At 35.0% G+C, this 17,441-nt stretch overlaps 1 protein-coding gene across 4 annotated transcripts in view; it reads left to right on the top strand.

Moving 5' to 3' along the window:
* Positions 1–12,874, top strand: part of LOC127844103 (syntaxin-binding protein 1-like) — a 70,245-nt gene extending 57,371 nt beyond the window's left edge. For all 4 annotated transcript variants that reach the window (XM_052374095.1, XM_052374094.1, XM_052374093.1 and 1 more), the window contains 2 exons: positions 5,697–5,851; positions 6,538–12,874. In XM_052374095.1, the coding sequence (XP_052230055.1) occupies positions 5,697–5,851; positions 6,538–6,599 (217 nt within the window). In that variant the 3' untranslated portion in view covers positions 6,600–12,874. The remainder of the gene's footprint in view (positions 1–5,696; positions 5,852–6,537) is intronic.
* The last annotated feature ends 4,567 nt before the right edge of the window (positions 12,875–17,441 follow it).

The following is a 17,441-nucleotide window of genomic DNA, read 5'->3' as shown; positions in this document are numbered from 1 at the left end:
TGTTTTTTTCTGGATCCTGCGAAAACTTTAAAAGTTCTTCATATTTTTTCATGAAACTTCAAATATGGATAGATGGCAATATGGACATTATGCACCTCATTTCATTTTGTTCCTACGTCAAGAATTCTGGTTGCTATGGCAACATATAGACTAGAAATACTGCTGAAAATGGCTGTTTTCTGGATCCTGCGATAACTTTCAAAGTTCTTCATATTTTTTCATGCAACTTGAAACATGGACAGATGGCAATATGGACATTATGCACGTCATTTCATTTTGTTCCTACGTCAAGAATTCTGGTTGCTATGGCAAAAAATAGACTAGAAATACTGCTGAAAATGGCGGTTTTCTGGATCCTGCGATAACATTCAAAGTTCTTTTTTTTTTCATGCAACTTGAAACATGGACAAATGGCAATATGGACATTATGCACGTCATTTCATTTTGTTCCTACGTCAAGAATTCTGGTTGCTATGGCAACAAATAGACTAGAAATACTGCTGAAAATGGCGGTTTTCTGGATCCTGCGATAACTTTCAAAGTTCTTCATATTTTTTCATGCAACTTGAAATATGGCCAGATGGCAATATGGACATTATGCACGTCGTTTCATTTTTCTCCTACGTCAAGAATTCTGGTTGCTATGGCAACAAATAGACTCGAAATACTGCTGAAAATGGCGGTTTTCTGGATCCTGCAATAATTTTCAAAGTTCTTCATATTTTTTCATGCACCTTGAAATATGTACAGATGGCAATATGGGCATTATGCACGTCATTTCATTTTGTTCCTACGTCAAGAATTCTGGTTGCTATGGCAACAAATAGACTAGAAATACTGCTGAAAATGGCGGTTTTCAGGATCCTGCGATAACTTTCAAAGTTCTTCATATTTTTTCATGCAACTTGAAATATGGACAGATGGCAATATGGACATTATGCAAGTCATTTCATTTTTTTCCTACGTCAAGAATTCTGGTTGCTATGGCAACAAATAGACTAGAAATACTGCTGAAAATGGTGGTTTTCTGGATCCTGCGATAACTTTCAAAGTTCTTCATATTTTTTCATGCAACTTAAAATATGGACAGATGGCAATATGGACATTATGCGTGTCATTTCATTTTGTTCCTACGTCAAGAATTCTGGTTGCTATGGCAACAAATAGACTAGAAATACTGCTGAAAATGGCGGTTTTCTGGATCCTGCGATAACTTTCAAAGTTCTTCATATTTTTTCATGCAACTTGAAATATGGACAGATGGCAATATGGACATTATGCACGTCATTTCATTTTGTTCCTACGTCAAGAATTCTGGTTGCTATGGCAACAAATAGACTAGAAATACTGCTGAAAATGGCTGTTTTCTGTATCCTGCGATAACTTTCAAAGTTCTTCATATTTTTTCATGCAACTTGAAATATGGACATATGGCAATATGGACATTATGCACGTCATTTCATTTTGTTCCTGCGTCAAGAATTCTGGTTGCTATGGCAACAAATAGACTAGAAATACTGCTGAAAATGGCGGTTTTCTGGATCCTGTTATAACTTTCAAAGTTCTTAATACATGTATTTTTTCATGCAACTTGAAATATGGACAGATGCAATATGGACATTATGCACTTCATTTCATTTTGTTCCTACGTCAAGAATTCTGGTTGCTATGGCATCAAATAGACTAGAAATACTGCTGAAAATGGTGGTTTTCTGGATCCTGCGATAACTTTCAAAGTTCTTCATATTTTTTCATGCAACTTGAAATATGGACAGATGGCAATATGGACATTATGCACGTCATTTCATTTTGTTCCTATGTCAAGAATTCTGGTTGCTATGGCAACAAATAGACTAGAAATACTGCTGAAAATGGCGGTTTTCTGGATCCTGCGATAACATTCAAAGTTCTTTTTTTTTTTCATGCAACTTGAAACATGGACAGATGGCAATATGGACATTATGCACGTCATTTCATTTTGTTCCTACGTCAAGAATTCTGGTTGCTATGGCAACAAATAGACTAGAAATACTGCTGAAAATGGCGATTTTCTGTATCCTGCGAAAACTTTCAAAGTTCTTCATATTTTTTCATGAAACTTCAAACATGGATAGATGGCAATATGGACATTATGCACGTCATTTCATTTTGTTCCTACGTCAAAAATGTAGGTTGCTATGGCAACAAAAAAAATAAAATCTGACAATTGTGGAATTTCTGACAATGGTGGAGCCGATAGGGGACATATATTGCTTGGCAATAGTCTTGTTTGTTCAATCTTCATGAAACTTGCTAAAACATTTGTTGTAATGATATCTTGGATGAGTTTGAACATGGTTCCAGTCTGTGGAAAACATTACAGGGGGTGGGGCATTTGTCCTTATATGGCTATAATAAAACCTTGTTCACACTCTAAGATTCACATGTATAGTCCAATCTTCATGAAGCTTAGTCAGAACATTTGTACTAATGATATCTTAGATGAGTTTGAAAGTGGTTCTTGTCTGTTGGAAAACATGGCCGCCAAGGGGCTGGGCATTTTACCTTATATGGCTATAGTGAAACCTCGTTGAGTCTAGTTGAGATTTTGGCCTAGTTCGAAAATGGTTTCAGAAACATCTCAAAAGTTGCTGAAAGCAGTTCAGTTGCCTGAAGTGATAGGTGAGCGACTGTGGGCCTTTGGCCCTCTTGTTGATGTATAGTAAAAAATTTGGTCTAATAATGCCCATGCCCACATCAAGTCTGCATTGTACAAAGAAGTAAACCTAGATAAAAATTACAGTAATAACACAAACATCACAAAATCTGCATGTTTAGTTTTCAACATGTCTTTGGTGCTATTGTTATTTGTTATGATATGTCAGCCTAGTCCCCATGGTCCCCAGGGGTCTGGTCAGTTCTCTTTATGTGGCTATAGTGAAACCTTATTAACACTCTACAAGTCAGATTTTTGGTCCAATCTTTATGAAACTCGGTGTGAACATTTGTTTAAATGATATCTCAGTTGAGCTCCAGACTGTAGAAAAGTATGGCTCCTGTGGGATGTTTAATTTAGCTTATAATTTTGGCTTTAGTGCAACCTTTTAACATAGGTAATGGTACTTCTTTCTGAAGATGATTGCAGCCATTAATGAAATGGTATGCTAGTGTGATGTTGAAGTTTTTTTATGATAATGATGATTCCCTTGTGTCTCGGGTCAGGGCCTTAGGGTCCTCTTGTTAGATATTAAGCCCTTCTTCCTCTTGAAAATGTAACTCCCTGTGAGGCGTTAAAAGGGTACAATAAGCATGGAATGAAGATTTCCTACCATGAATTTGGGATTCAAAAAAACAAATGAAATGCAAAGACCCTAACCTACATGTTTTATGTGCACGCTTTATTAAAACTGAGTTGTAAGCATGCATATTTTTGAGCATGTGACAAGCATACCCATTGTTGACCTATAGAGCATACAACACTTCAATGTACAACATCCAAACTTGCAGGCATGATCCTCATGATATCAAGCTAGGCATGTGTGATTTGTAGCATCCTACTTAAATAACAAAAGTCATGCCCCTTTTTATGCCCTCGGATCGAAGGATTAGGGGTATATTGTTTTTGGCCTGTCTGTGTGTCATTCATTCATTCATTGTGTGTGTCCCAAAACTTTAACCTTGGTTAAAGTTTGATAACTTTTGCAATATTGAATATAGCAACTTCATATTTGGCATGCATGTGTATCTCACGGAGCTGCACATTTTGAGTGGTGAAAAATCAAGGTCAAGGTCATCCTTCAATGTCAAAGGTCAAATATCATTGTATTTTTATGCCCCCCTTCGAAGAAGAGGGGGTATATTGCTTTGCACATGTCGGTCGGTCTGTCGGTCGGTCGGTCCGTCCACCAGGTGGTTTCCGGATTATAACTCAAGAACGCTTGGGCCTAGGATCATGAAACTTCATAGGTACATTGATCATGACTCGCAGATGACCCCTATTGATTTGAGGTCACTAGGTCAAAGGTCAAGGTCACGGTGACCCGAAATAGTAAAATGGTTTCCGGACGATAACTCAAGAACGCTTAGGCCTAGGATCATGAAACTTGATTGGTAGATTGATCATGACTCGCAGATGACCCCTATTGATTTTCAGGTCACTAGGTCAAATGATAAGGTCACAGTGATCCGAAATAGTAAAATGGTTTCCGGATGATAACTCAAGAACGCTTAGGCCTAGGATCATGAAACTTGATAGGTAGATTGATCATGACTCGCAGATGACCCCTATTGATTTTCAGGTCACTAGGTCAAAGGTCAAGGTCACCGTGTCCAGAAATAGTAAAATGGTTTCCGGATGATAACTCAAGAACGCTTATGGCTAGGATCATGAAACTTCATATGTACATTGATCATGACTGGCAGATGACCCCTATTGATTTTCAGGTCACTAGGTCAAAGGTCAAGGTCACAGTGACAAAAAACATATTCACACAATGGCTGTCACTACAACGGAGAGCCCATATGGGGGGCATGCATGTTTTACAAACAGCCCTTGTTCTTTCCTAAAACTTTTACCTTCGTTAAAGTTTGCTAATAACTTTTTGAATATTGAAGATAGCAACTTGATATTACGCATGCATGTGTATCTCATGGAGCTGTACATTTTGAGTGGTGAAAGGTCAAGGTCATCCTTCAAGGTCAAAGGTCAAATTCATGGCTTCAAAGTGGCGCAATAGGGGGCATTGTGTTTCTGACAAACACATCTCTTGTTCAACTTAGAACTGGTAAAAACATCAAGATCATTAATATACACTTTAAGCAAAATAATGTTCTGAATGCACAAAGGATATGGCTGTTTACCTGATATGAACTTAAAGATACCGTTTGTTTGGAATATATCACACAAATGAACCCTGGCTGGTACTATCTCAAAAACATGGGATTGAAGCACTTTATCTTGATGTGGAAGGCATTGTTGGTTGTCTGGTTTGTTTATCCATCTTTTGTCTGTGAAAGGTAGATTGTACTGTTTCATCTAGCAACTACAGCGCTTGCTACTACCCTGTGATACTTGAACAACTTAAGCTTGTGGCCATGTACCAGCTATCATCACTTTGACCTTATCCTTCATGAAATGGGCAATTCTTGTTTATCTAGATTTAACAGTTTTGTTTAGCACAAACACATTTGACTTAATGTGCTGACATCAATTGCAACATGTACAAGGCCATGAGCTGAGCCTTTTTTTGTAATCCCCAGCAATTCTGACATTAATAAGATCAAGTGTACTTCCACAAGTGTTGCTTATGACCATCTCCTATCCACCTATATCATCCAATCTTCACTTTAACTTTGTCTAAGACATTGGTATCCTACGACGACCAGGGACATGTTTATTTGTCAAACACAGATTATTTTGATTTTATATCTAATACAAATATAAATACATGTTATGACATAACTATAAAGAAGATTTCAGCTTTCAACAACATGTTATTTTAAATTACTGTTGATAATTATAAGCACTTCATTTAAACAAATGTGAACTAACTAGTACATTCTACCTTTCTTGATAGTGACAAACCCATGGACATATTGGCATACTGTTTAATAAAATGTATTAACATCTACATAGAAATTGATTGCAATAAAATTCTTTCAGATTTAAATTTTAAAAGTTTAAAGAAATTTCTTGTAACATTGTGATTCTTCTTCAGCGCTAGGTATGGCAATTGGCACAAGGATAAAGGCCAAGCAAACTACAAAAGTGGCCCCAGGCTGATCATTTTCATAATTGGGGGCACCTGCTACTCAGAGCTGCGCTGTGCATATGAGGTCACACAGTCAGTCAAGAATTGGGAAGTGTTAATTGGTAAGTTAACCTGCATTCCTGTCACTGAATGGGCATGTTACATGTACATTCTTTATACTTGTATTGTTTTCTACTGTTAGTTATGCTATTTTATGTATTTTTATGCCCCCGGATCGAAAGATTGGGGTATATTGTTTTTGGCCTGTCTGTCTGTCTGTCATTCATTCATTGTGTGTGTCCCAAAACTTTAACCAAAACTTTAACCTTCGGATGGTCATAACTTTTTGAATATTGAAGATAGCAACTTGATATTTGGCATGCATGTGTATATCATGAAGCTGCACATTTTGATTGGTGAAAGGTCAAGGTCATCCTTCAAGGTCAAAAGTAAAAAAATACAATCCAAGGGAAGTAATAAGCTTTAAAAGGGAGATAATTTGTAAACCTGCCATATGATATATTGATATTGTATTTCAAAGAGGCGCAATAGTGGACATTGTGTTTCTGATAAACACATCTCTTGTTTAAAAATCAAAATAATAGTTAGTTTGTGTAACTGTGTTTTATACTTATTTAATGTATATGTGGGATTGAAGAGATTGAATTAAATGCTGTGTTATGTGTGATTTTGCATGTTAAACATGATTGGTTCTTTGCCATTTGTTCACTGGTCATTGCATGTAGACAGGTAGATACTTAAGCAGCATTATTGTTAAAATTGTTTGATCTCTCCCAATTAATTTTAGGTTCAACACACATTTTGACTCCTGAGAGCTTCCTAAGTGATCTGAAGGAATTGACCAACTAAATGCAAAGAACAGAACAGCCAGTTGGAGAAATAAGAAGATCGGCAGTGTTTATGACGTTGTTTCATAAAAGGACCAATTTAATAGTGTTAGACAATGCAAACTTTTTTTTTTATTTAAAATATATTTTATGTTTATAAACATACGAGATACACTCTTTACAACTTTCAAGTTTATGTAAATATACAACATGTATTTACTAGGAGGTGTGTTGAGGGATGCAAGGGGCTTCAAATGTGTACACATTAAAATCCATTTTGGTTTAAACTTTCTATCAAATGTTATGTATTCAATGTACTTCTGTAAAAGTGTTTTCAACAAATGTTCACTTTAACTTGTTATTTCCTAATGAGTCACTGTCTGATGACTGTACTTAAGGAAGGTTCTAGTTTCACTACAAACAAACTCCAGACTTTTGCTAATATAAGTTATTAAATTGGTGAAACTTTCTTACCAAGTTTCATGAAGATTTGGCAATAATAGTGAAACCTTTTGAACGATGTAGAAGTCATATTTCAGTTCAGAATTGTTAACACTCCAGAAGTGTTCACACTTCAAAAGTCACAATTTTGTATTCAATCTTCATAAAAATTATTAAGATCATTTGTTCTCTCAGCCAAGTCAGAAAATTGTTCTGGTTTGTTTAGAAACGTAAATGTCAGTGTAAGGGACAATTTTCCTTTTATGGCTAAGATGAAATTTTGTGAAGTCTTATTTTTTGCCATCATGAAACTTGTTCAGAACAGTAATTTTAATATTCTAGCTGATTTTTTAACTAATACTAATAAATTGATGAACAAGGTTGCCAGGGGGTAGAGCAATTGTCTTTATATGTGTATAGTGAAACCTTGTGAACACTGACTTTTTTAGCTCACATGAGCACAACATGCTAAAGGTAAGCCTTGTTGCCACTCTAGAGGCCATATTTTGGCTGAGTCTTAATGAAACTTGGTCAGAATGTTTATCTTTACAATATCCAGGCTAAGTGTGATACTGGAGCATGTGTGCCTAATAACTAGGTCATGAGATGGAACCTTAGAAAAATCATGTTGCCATTCTAAACGGCACATTTATGACTCAATCTTGATGTAACTTAGTCATATTGTTTACTTGGACCAAGTTCAAATATTGGTTTTGTGTGTCAAAAAACTAGGTCACCAGGTCAAATACTATTGAAAAAACAAAGCTTGTTACCACTCTAGAAGCCACATTTATAACTCTGTTTTTAGCTCATCTGAGCACAACGTGCTCATGGTGAGCTTTTGTGATCGCTTTTTGTCCGTCGTCCGTTGTGCGTTGTGCGGCGTCAACATTTGCCTTGTTAACTCTCTAGAGGCCACATTGATTGTCCAATCTTCATCAAATTTTGTCAGAAGATTGGTTTCAATGATATATTGGATCAGTTCGAAAATGGTTACGTTTGCTTGAAAAACATGGCTTTCAAGGGGCGGGGCATTTTTCCTTATATGGCTATATATGGCTATAGTAAAATCTTGTAAACACTCTAGAGGCCACATTTATTGTCTGATCTTCATAAAACTTGGTCAGAAGATTTATCCCAATAATATCTTGGACGAGTTCGAAAATGATGCCGGTTGGTTGAAAAACATGGCCGCCAGGGGGGCGGGGCATTTTTACTAATATGGCTTTTGTAAAACCTTGTTTACACTCTAGAGGCCACATTTATTGTCCAATCTTGATGAAATATGGTCAGAAGATTTGTCTTAATGATATCTTGGATGAGTTCGAAAATGGTTACGTTTGCTTGAAAAACATGGCCGCCAAGGGGCGGGGCATTTTTCCTTATATGGCTATATAAGGCTATAGTAAAATCTTGTTAACACTCTAGAGGTCACATTTGTTTTCCGATCATCATGAAACTTGGTCAGAAGATTTGTCCCAATGATATCTTGGATGAGTTCGAAAATGGTTTTGGTTGCTTTAAAAACATGGCCACCAGGGGGCAGGGTATTTTTCCTTATATGGCTATATATGGCTATTAAAACCTTGTTAACACTCTAGAGGCAACATTTATTGTCCAATCTTCATGAAATTTGGTCAGAAGATTGGTCTCGATGATATCTTGGATGAGTTCGAAAATAATTATGTTTGCTTGAACAAAATGGCTTCCAAGGTGCGGGGCATTTTTCCTTATATGGCTATAGTAAAATCTTGTTAACACTCGAGAGGCCACATTTACGGTCTGAACTTCATGAAACTTGGTCAGAAGATTCATCCCGATAATATCTTGGACGAGTTCAAAAATGATGCCGGTTGGTTGAAAAACATGGCTGCCAGGGGGCCGGGCATTTTTCCTTATATGGCTATAGTAAAACCTTGTTAACACTCTAGAGGCCAAATTCATTTTCCGATTTTCGTGAAACTTGGTCAGAAGATTTGTCCCAATAATATCTTGTCATCTCAGGTGAGCGACTTTGGGCCTTTCAGGCCCTCTTGTTTACAACACTTGGCCACAGTGTTTATCTTGACATTATGTAGGTCATGTTTGAATCTGGATCCAGTGGAGTTAAAAACTATGTCAACAAGTTTTTGACAATTGGTGTACCTTGAACTCATTTTTAGCGAGGCTGTTTTAGGAGAAAACCCGAGCTATTGTCATAGCCAGCTCGTTGTTCGCCGTAGGCGTCGTGCTAAAATCTTAACATTGGCCATAACTTTTTTAATATTGAAGATAGCACCTTGATATTTGGCATGCATGTGTATCTCATGGAGCTGCACATTTTGAGTGGTAAAATTTCAAGGTGAACATCATCCTTCAAGGTCTAGGGTCGAAAAAAACAAAGTCAAGGGAAGTAATAAGCTTTAAATGGACATAGTTATCTGACCTGCCCACGTATATATTTTTCATAAATAAATCAAAGTGGCGCAGTAGGTGACATTGTGTTTCTGACAAACACATTGTGGTAAAAGGTCAAGGTCTTCCTTTACGGTCTACGGTAAAAAATACTAATTTTAGGGAAGTAATAAGCTTTAAAAAGGAAGATAATTATTCAACATTGAACATAGCCACTTTATATATTTAGCATGCATGTGTATCTCATGGAGCTGCACATTTCGAGTGGTCAATCACAGTCACGGTAGTGGCTTTTAATTATTTGCTACTAAAAATAGAGATTTGTTAGAGACAATTATTTTCAAGGGAAGTAATTTATATAATTTTAAATATCATATTATATATTTCCTTACCAAGAATTGAAGTTCTTTTCACAGTTACTGTACAGATTTATTATTTTGATTATTTATAACTCAAATGATTGATTTGTTAAAGGTTATTTTAATGATATAATTATAATTTCTTTGATGTTCATTACATACCTGTGGACTTATGTCCATAGATACATGATCAATTCTGGCTATGATCTCTTTTAAACCACAGGCCTTGGTTGTCAGTGATGTCTGACTTGCCATAATTGACTGTGAGCCCCCCCCCCCCCTCCCCAGGGTTGGATTGGACAAAATTCAAGGGAAGTAATAAGCTTTAAAGGGAGATGATTTCTATACTTGCCAAATGATAAATAGCATTTTTATTTCAAAGTGGCGCGATAGGGGGCATTGTGTTTCTCACGAACACATCTCTTGATATAATTATAATTTCTTACCTGTTCTAATTTATGAATGCTAGTTTTCATTAAATACCAGTGGACTTCTGTCAATATATACATGATGAACTCTGGCTATGATCTCTTTGATAAACCACAGGCCTTGGTTGTCAGTGATGTCTGACTTGGTCATTTTTTACTGTCTACAGACCTCCCCCCCCCCTGGTTAGATTTGACAATCCAAGGGAAGTAATAAAGCTTTAAAGGGAGATGATGTCTAAACCTGCCAAATGATAAATATTAATTTTATTTCAAAGTGGCGCAGTAGGGGACATTGTGTTTCTGACAAACACATCTCTTGTTGGGTCACTAGGTCCAAGGTCAAGGTCACTGTGACCTCTAAAAAAAAAAAAATCTGACAAGCTTTCGCAGCCGAGCGTGGCACCCGTTATGTGGTGCTCTTGTATCATTTTAGTGCCATCATGGACCTCTTGTCTGTCCAATTTTTATGAAATTTGATCAAAACATTTGTTTCAATGAAAACTGGATGTGTTTATCTCTAAACAAAACAATTGTTGATCAGCACAATTCAGCTCCTTCTAGTCTCAGCTGAGCAACTTAGTGCCTTTGGTTTTTTCTGTAAATGACCTAATCTCACACATCTCATCTAGTTAATAGCCAAAAGGTTGTCCATTATATTTTATTGCATAATAAAAACTTTGTAACGCAGAAAATGTTGAAATCTTTACTTTTGGTTAAAAAATATGCAGTCCCTTTTTACAAAATATAGCAAACCTCTCTAAATTAAAACTTGTGCTGTATCTACAGCACTACTGTTTTTAAGATGGGTCAATATTGATCTTTACAGATATTTGATACATCTTCATTTGAAAACCATGTATTCAGCAGTCAGAGGGCTGTTTGTTTGGCAAGTCCGGTTATTGTTTGTGGTACTACACAGCGTTAATGCGATATATAATCAGGGCCAAAAAATCTGGACCAAACATCTTATTTATTAGTCAGATTTCAATTATGAATCACGAAATAGTGGATCTGCTGTGTATCATTCAGTTTTTAGAATGACTTAAAACGCTTCTTTAATGCAAACTCATCATTTGAATGGTCGCTTATTATTGTTTTAATTGTTTTCTGTGATTTTTAGATTTTAAAACAAGCTGTGGGACCTTGTCCTGTCCAAAATGGTAATTACTGCATATCTTAGAGATAAGAGGTGAACGCTTCCTTCTACTTGCAGAGTTTTGTCTGTTCATGACAGAGTTAAACAAGACACCCTTAGTTCCAATTGTTACATAAAAAGTCTTGTTATTTTGATACTGGAAACGAAAAAATATAACTGCATTAGATATTTAACATGAGCATGGTATAAATATATGTTTTTGGTAATTACAGTTAATAAAAGTCCTTAACTGCCCCGCATCCTTTGGCAAAATGAATGCATTGTTGTGCAGCTTTTAGTACGAATAAAGATTGTGAACAGATCAGTTTAGGGAATGTGCAATATTTAACATAAAATGTTTGGTTTGCTTGTTTTGGTCTAGATGTTCATTGTATGTATATAAGCCTACAGAGTGTGTGTGGCATAATGCATTTCACCTGCCTGTGCGTCTTTAGGTGTTTTCCTCAGTGCCCGTATTTTAAACTCACTGACAATTGCTGAGTGGATCTCGTTCAAACTTTCAAAGCTGAATTACCTTAATGAGTAAATTATTGTAAATGAAGGTATTTGAGCTGAATGAATTATGGCCCTTTGTCTGTTTTTTCACTATAATATTTTAGCACCGAAATGATGTGTACTTAACTTATCATTAAGCGCATGCCGGATTTCGCTAAAACTAATCAATACATGTATATAAACCCCATCTTGTTTTTAATTGCTTGATGGTGTCTGTTAAATCATTTAGCAGCTAAATGATCTTTGTTTATCAAATTATTTCAAATCCTTATTCATGTGTGTGCAACTCTCCGAAGCTGTGCTAGAAAATTTACTAACAAATGTTGATTTCTTCATACCTCAACTTTTTATGAAAATACTTTTACTGTCAAAAGATTGCATGTGTACTGACTACAGGCACTTTTTTGAATAGATCTGTTTAGATTATTTGCAATATCTAACATAAATTGTTTTGTTTGCTTCTTCTGTTTTAGATGTTCATTGTTCAATGTTTTTTCCACTATAATATTTAGACCTAAAAATTGTGTGTTCGGAACTTTTAAATTGCTTGGTGGATTTTGTTCAAACTTAAACAGCAATATTAATATCAAGAGGATTTTCAAGAAAGGAATTTTTGTTGCAACCAGTCAGAATTATTGCCCTTTTGTATGTTGTTTTCTACTATAAAAAACATGTTAATAAGATGGTCATCTCTTAAATTGCTTGGGGGTTTCTGTGCAAACAGTTAACTTAACCTTTATGTTAACATGGTAGTAAAAAAATTATTTGGGCTGCTACCAAAACTATTGCTCTGTTCTTTTGTCAACCATAGAGTACACATGATTTGTCTTTGTCCAAACATGTGTCCCAGGGAGACAAAAGTGGGCATGACACATTTCTAGTGTGTATTTGTTTTCACATTATATGTAGTAAAGTTACTTAACGCAATTTTGTAGCTAATTGTTAGGCAGAGTGCACATGCAGTTTGAAATTGACTGTATCTTGTATTATTGTAATGAATAAGTTAAATAAACATGATATATTATGTTTAGAATTGTGTTAAGTTTTATCGCACTTTGGTACATACTTTGGGGATATATAAATCATCAACTTGTTGTACGACCTATGCCCCGCCATCACGAGTGGCATATATTATTAGCCCTGTTGTATGTGAGGCAGTTTTGTCCCTTAGCGCAGTAAAACGTCAAATAAATAAAAATTAAGCTCTGTAGCTATTTTGAAGAGAATTGAAGTGTTTTCAAAATACCAAAGTTCTGCTCAACATTAGTTTCTGTGTTCCAAAAATGGTCCGATTTGCGCTTAACATTTACCAGTTATGGATCCTGAATAAAGAAAATATTGACACCGATTTGTCAAACCTTCACATGAGAACAATTTGAGCCTGATGCTAGTGGACACAGATATGTCACACCTATATATATATATATATGACTTTTCAGAGCCTAATGAATGGCATAAAAATTGAGATTTGAACTGTCGTCACAGATTCGCGAGTGGCACACCTACACGGGTCCGTATGTGCATACCGGTCAATTGTAGATGCGCATTTGATGAATCCGTGACGACATTTCGAATGACTCAATTCATGCATAATGCATATATCACATATAGGCCGAGATGGGGCTTTATGCCCCACCCTGACCTTCCATCAATCTTGAACGCTTTTCGTGCAGTATGCGAAAGTGCGTGCTTGTTTACATGTTAGCCGGCATATGAATGGCATAAAAATTGAGATTGGAACTGTCGTCACAGATTCGCGAGTGGCACACCTACACGGGTCCGTATGTGCATACCGGTCATTTGTAGGTGCGCATTTGATGAATCCATGACGACATTTCGAATGACTCAATTCATGCATAATGCATATATCACATATAGGCCGAGATGGGGCTTTATAGTGGAGACGCAATAGAACGACAACGTCAGGGTCTGCAATGCTCTTTGAGGTGTCAAAATGACCGTAATGTCATGCCGGTCGATTCCCCACCCTGACCTTCCGTCAATCTTGAACGCTGTTCGTGCAGTATGAAAAAGTGCGTGCTTAAAAGCTCGATACATCGCTCATATAGCATCGTAAAACGAAAATTGCAAATTTGTAAAATTTGAACTTTGCTTGTTTGTTGTTTATTTTTTGCGTTTTCGCATCTGAATGTAGGTGTTTTTACATACAAAAACGAACAAAGTTCAAATTTTACAAATTTGCAATTTTTGAACTTTGTTTCATTTACATACCTGTGAAACGGTGAAAAACATATGTTTCAAGATATCAGAACAACGGCAAAAACAGTTCGAAAAAATTCATGCTTTGCTGTTTTCGCATCATAATTAGAAAATTGCAAATTTGTAAAATTTGAACTTGCTATATCTTTGGCGGCGAAAAAATCGTTTATTTTGAGAGATTTCGCATCTTAATAAAGTTTAACATGAAAAAGATGCAAAGTTGAAATTTTACAAATTTGCAATTTTTGAACTTCATTTTTGGGGGCATATTTGGAACGGTGCATAAATGTGTTTTAGGTGATGAGTACAACGGTAAGAACAGTTCGAAAAGCTTCATGCTTTGCTGTTTTCGCATGAAAGTTGCAAATTTGTAAAATTTGAACTTGCTATGTCTGTGGCGGGAGAAAATCGTTTTTTTTTCCCAGTGATTTCGCATCTGAATAAAGTTTAACATCAAACACAGTTCAAATTTTACAAATTTTTGAATTTTTGAATTTTTTGTTTGCATGTCTGCAACTGTACAAATATTATTATTGTGCACAATGAATACTACTCAATGACCGTTCGAAAAGCTCGATACATCATCGCTCTTATAGCATCGTCAAACGAAAATAGCAAATTTGTAAAATTTGAACCTTTGCATGTGTGTTGTTTATTTTTTGCGTTTTCGCATCTGAATAAAGGTGTTTTTACATTCTTAAACGAACACAGTTTAAATTGTGATTTTGCATGTGAAAAAGTTTAACATCAAAAAGAAGCAAAGTTCAAATTTTACAAGTTTGCAATTTTTCAACTTTTTAAATTTGCATTTCTGGGACTGTACAAATATGATTGTTTTGTGTGTAGCAATCAATACAACTCAATGACAGCTCGAAAAGCTCGATACATCGCACGAACAAAAATTGCAAATTTGTAAAATTTGCTCATTTTTGAATGTAAAAACACCTTTATTCAGATGTGAAAACACAAAAAATAAACATCAAAAACATGCAAAGTTCAAATTTTGAACGGTGCAAACATGTGTTTCAGGTGATAAGTACAACGGTAAGAACAGTTCGAAAAGATTCATGCTTTGCTGTTTTCGCATCATAATTAGAAAAAAAAGCAATTTGTTAAATTTGAACCTGCTATGTGTTTGACGGTGAAAACATTGTGATTCATGTGTTGCTGGTTTCGCATCATAATTAGAAAATTGCAAATTTGTAAAATTTGAACTTGCTATGTCTGTGGCGGGAGAAAATCGTTCATTTTGAGTGATTTCGCATCTGAATAAAGTTTAGCATTTTAATGAAGAAGCAATGTTCAAATTTTCCAAATTTGCAATTTTTGAACTTTTTTTATTTGCATTTCTGGAACTGTACAAATATGATTATTGTGTGTGAAGCAACTCAATGACCGTTCGAAAAGCTCTATACATCGCTCTTATAGCATCGCAAAACGACAATTACAAATTTGTAAAATCTGATCTTTGCATGTTTTTGACGTTTATTTTTTTTGTTTTTAAGCATCGGAATAAAGGGGTTTTACCATCAAAAACGAGCAAAGTTCAAATTTTACAAATATTTAACCTTTTATAATTTCCATTTCTGGGACTGTTCAAATCTGATTGTTTTGTGTGTAGCAATAAATACAACTCAATGACTGCTCGAAAAGCTCGATACATCGCACTGATAGCATCGTAAAACGAAAACTGCAAATTTGTAAAATTTAAAATTTTCTTGTTTTTGACCTTTTTTTTACGTTATCGCATCTGAATAAAAGTGTTTTTACCTTCAGAAACGAGCAAAGTACAAATTTATAATTTTGCAATTTTTGAACTTTACTTTATTTGCATACCTGAACGGTGCAAGCATGTGTTTCAGGTGATGAGTACAACGGTGTGAACAGTTCGAAAAGATTCATGCTTTGCTGTTTTCGCGTCATAATTAGAAAATTGCGAATTTGTAAAATTTGAACTTGCTATATCTGTGGCAAGGGATAATCGTTTTGTATTTTGTTTTCTGAATAATGTTTAACATGAACAACAAGCAAAGTTGAAATTTTACAAAGTTGCAATGTTTGAACTTGCAATGTTTTTTTGGCATATCTGGAACGGTGCAAACATGTGTTTCAAGTGATGAGTTCAACGGTAAGAACAGTTCAAAAAGATGTGTTGCTGTTTTCGCATCAAAATTGTAAATTTGTCAAATTTGAACTCGCTATGGCGCGGGAAAATTGTTTATTTTGAGTGATTTCGCAAGTTTAACATAAAAAAAAGCAAAGTTCAAATTATATTATTTGCAATTTTTGAACTTTATTTTATTTACATTACTGAAACATGTTTTACAAACATGTGTTTCAAATGATGATGTACAACGGTAACAACAGTTCGAAAAGAAAATATTCATGTGTTGCTGGTTTCGCATCATAATTAGAAAATTGCAGGTTTCGCATCAAAATTAGAAAATTGCAAATTTGAACTTGCTATGTCTGTGGGAAATCGTTTATTTTGAGTGATTTCGCATCTGAATCAAGTTTAACATAAAAAAGAAGCAAAGTTCAAATTTTACAAATTTTCAATTTTTGATTATTTTTTTTTTTGCATTTCTGGAACTGTACGAATATGATTATTGTGTGTGTAACAACTCAATGACCGTTCGAATAGCTCGATACGATAGCATCGTAAAACGAAAATTGCAAATTTGAAAAATATGAATTTTGCTTGTTTGTTGTTTTACATTGATAGAAAAAAATCATTTTTGAACTCTTTTTATTTGCATGCCTGACATGGTCATTATACATTAATAATGTGTGTAGTAACAAGCACAACTCTTGAACACCTGAAAAAATAGAAATTTTGCTGTTTTGGCATTGATAGAGAAAAAGTCATTTTTGAACTTTTTTTTATTTGCATGCCTGACATGGTCATAACAAATTTATAATGTGGAACTAGCACAACTCTTCAACAACTTGAAAAAAAAGAAATTTTGTTTACAAAATATCGAAATTTCTTTCTTTCATTTTTGAACTTTTTTTATTTGCATTATACACATGGTCATTATACATTTATAATGTGTGTAGTAACCAGCACAAAGAGTAGAAAGAAAAAAATTTAGAGAAGAAAAGAGAAGAAAAGAAAGAAATTTCGATATTTTGTCATTGATAGATAAAAAGTCATTTTTGAACTTTTTTTTATTTGCATGCCTGGCATGGCCATAACTAATTTATAATGTGTGTAGTAACTAGCACAACTCGTGAACAATGTGAAAAGATAGAAATTTTGCTGTTTTGGCACTGATAGAAAAAAGTAATTTTTGAACTTTTTTTATTTGCATGCCTGGCATGGTCATTATGCACGAAGTATGTGTGTAGTTACTAGCACAAGCCTTGAA

Source organism: Dreissena polymorpha, chromosome 9, assembly GCF_020536995.1.
Source record: "Dreissena polymorpha isolate Duluth1 chromosome 9, UMN_Dpol_1.0, whole genome shotgun sequence".
Classification (NCBI taxonomy): domain Eukaryota; kingdom Metazoa; phylum Mollusca; class Bivalvia; order Myida; family Dreissenidae; genus Dreissena; species Dreissena polymorpha.
Note: the sequence above shows the minus strand (reverse complement) of the source record. Positions and strands in the feature narration are given on the sequence as shown.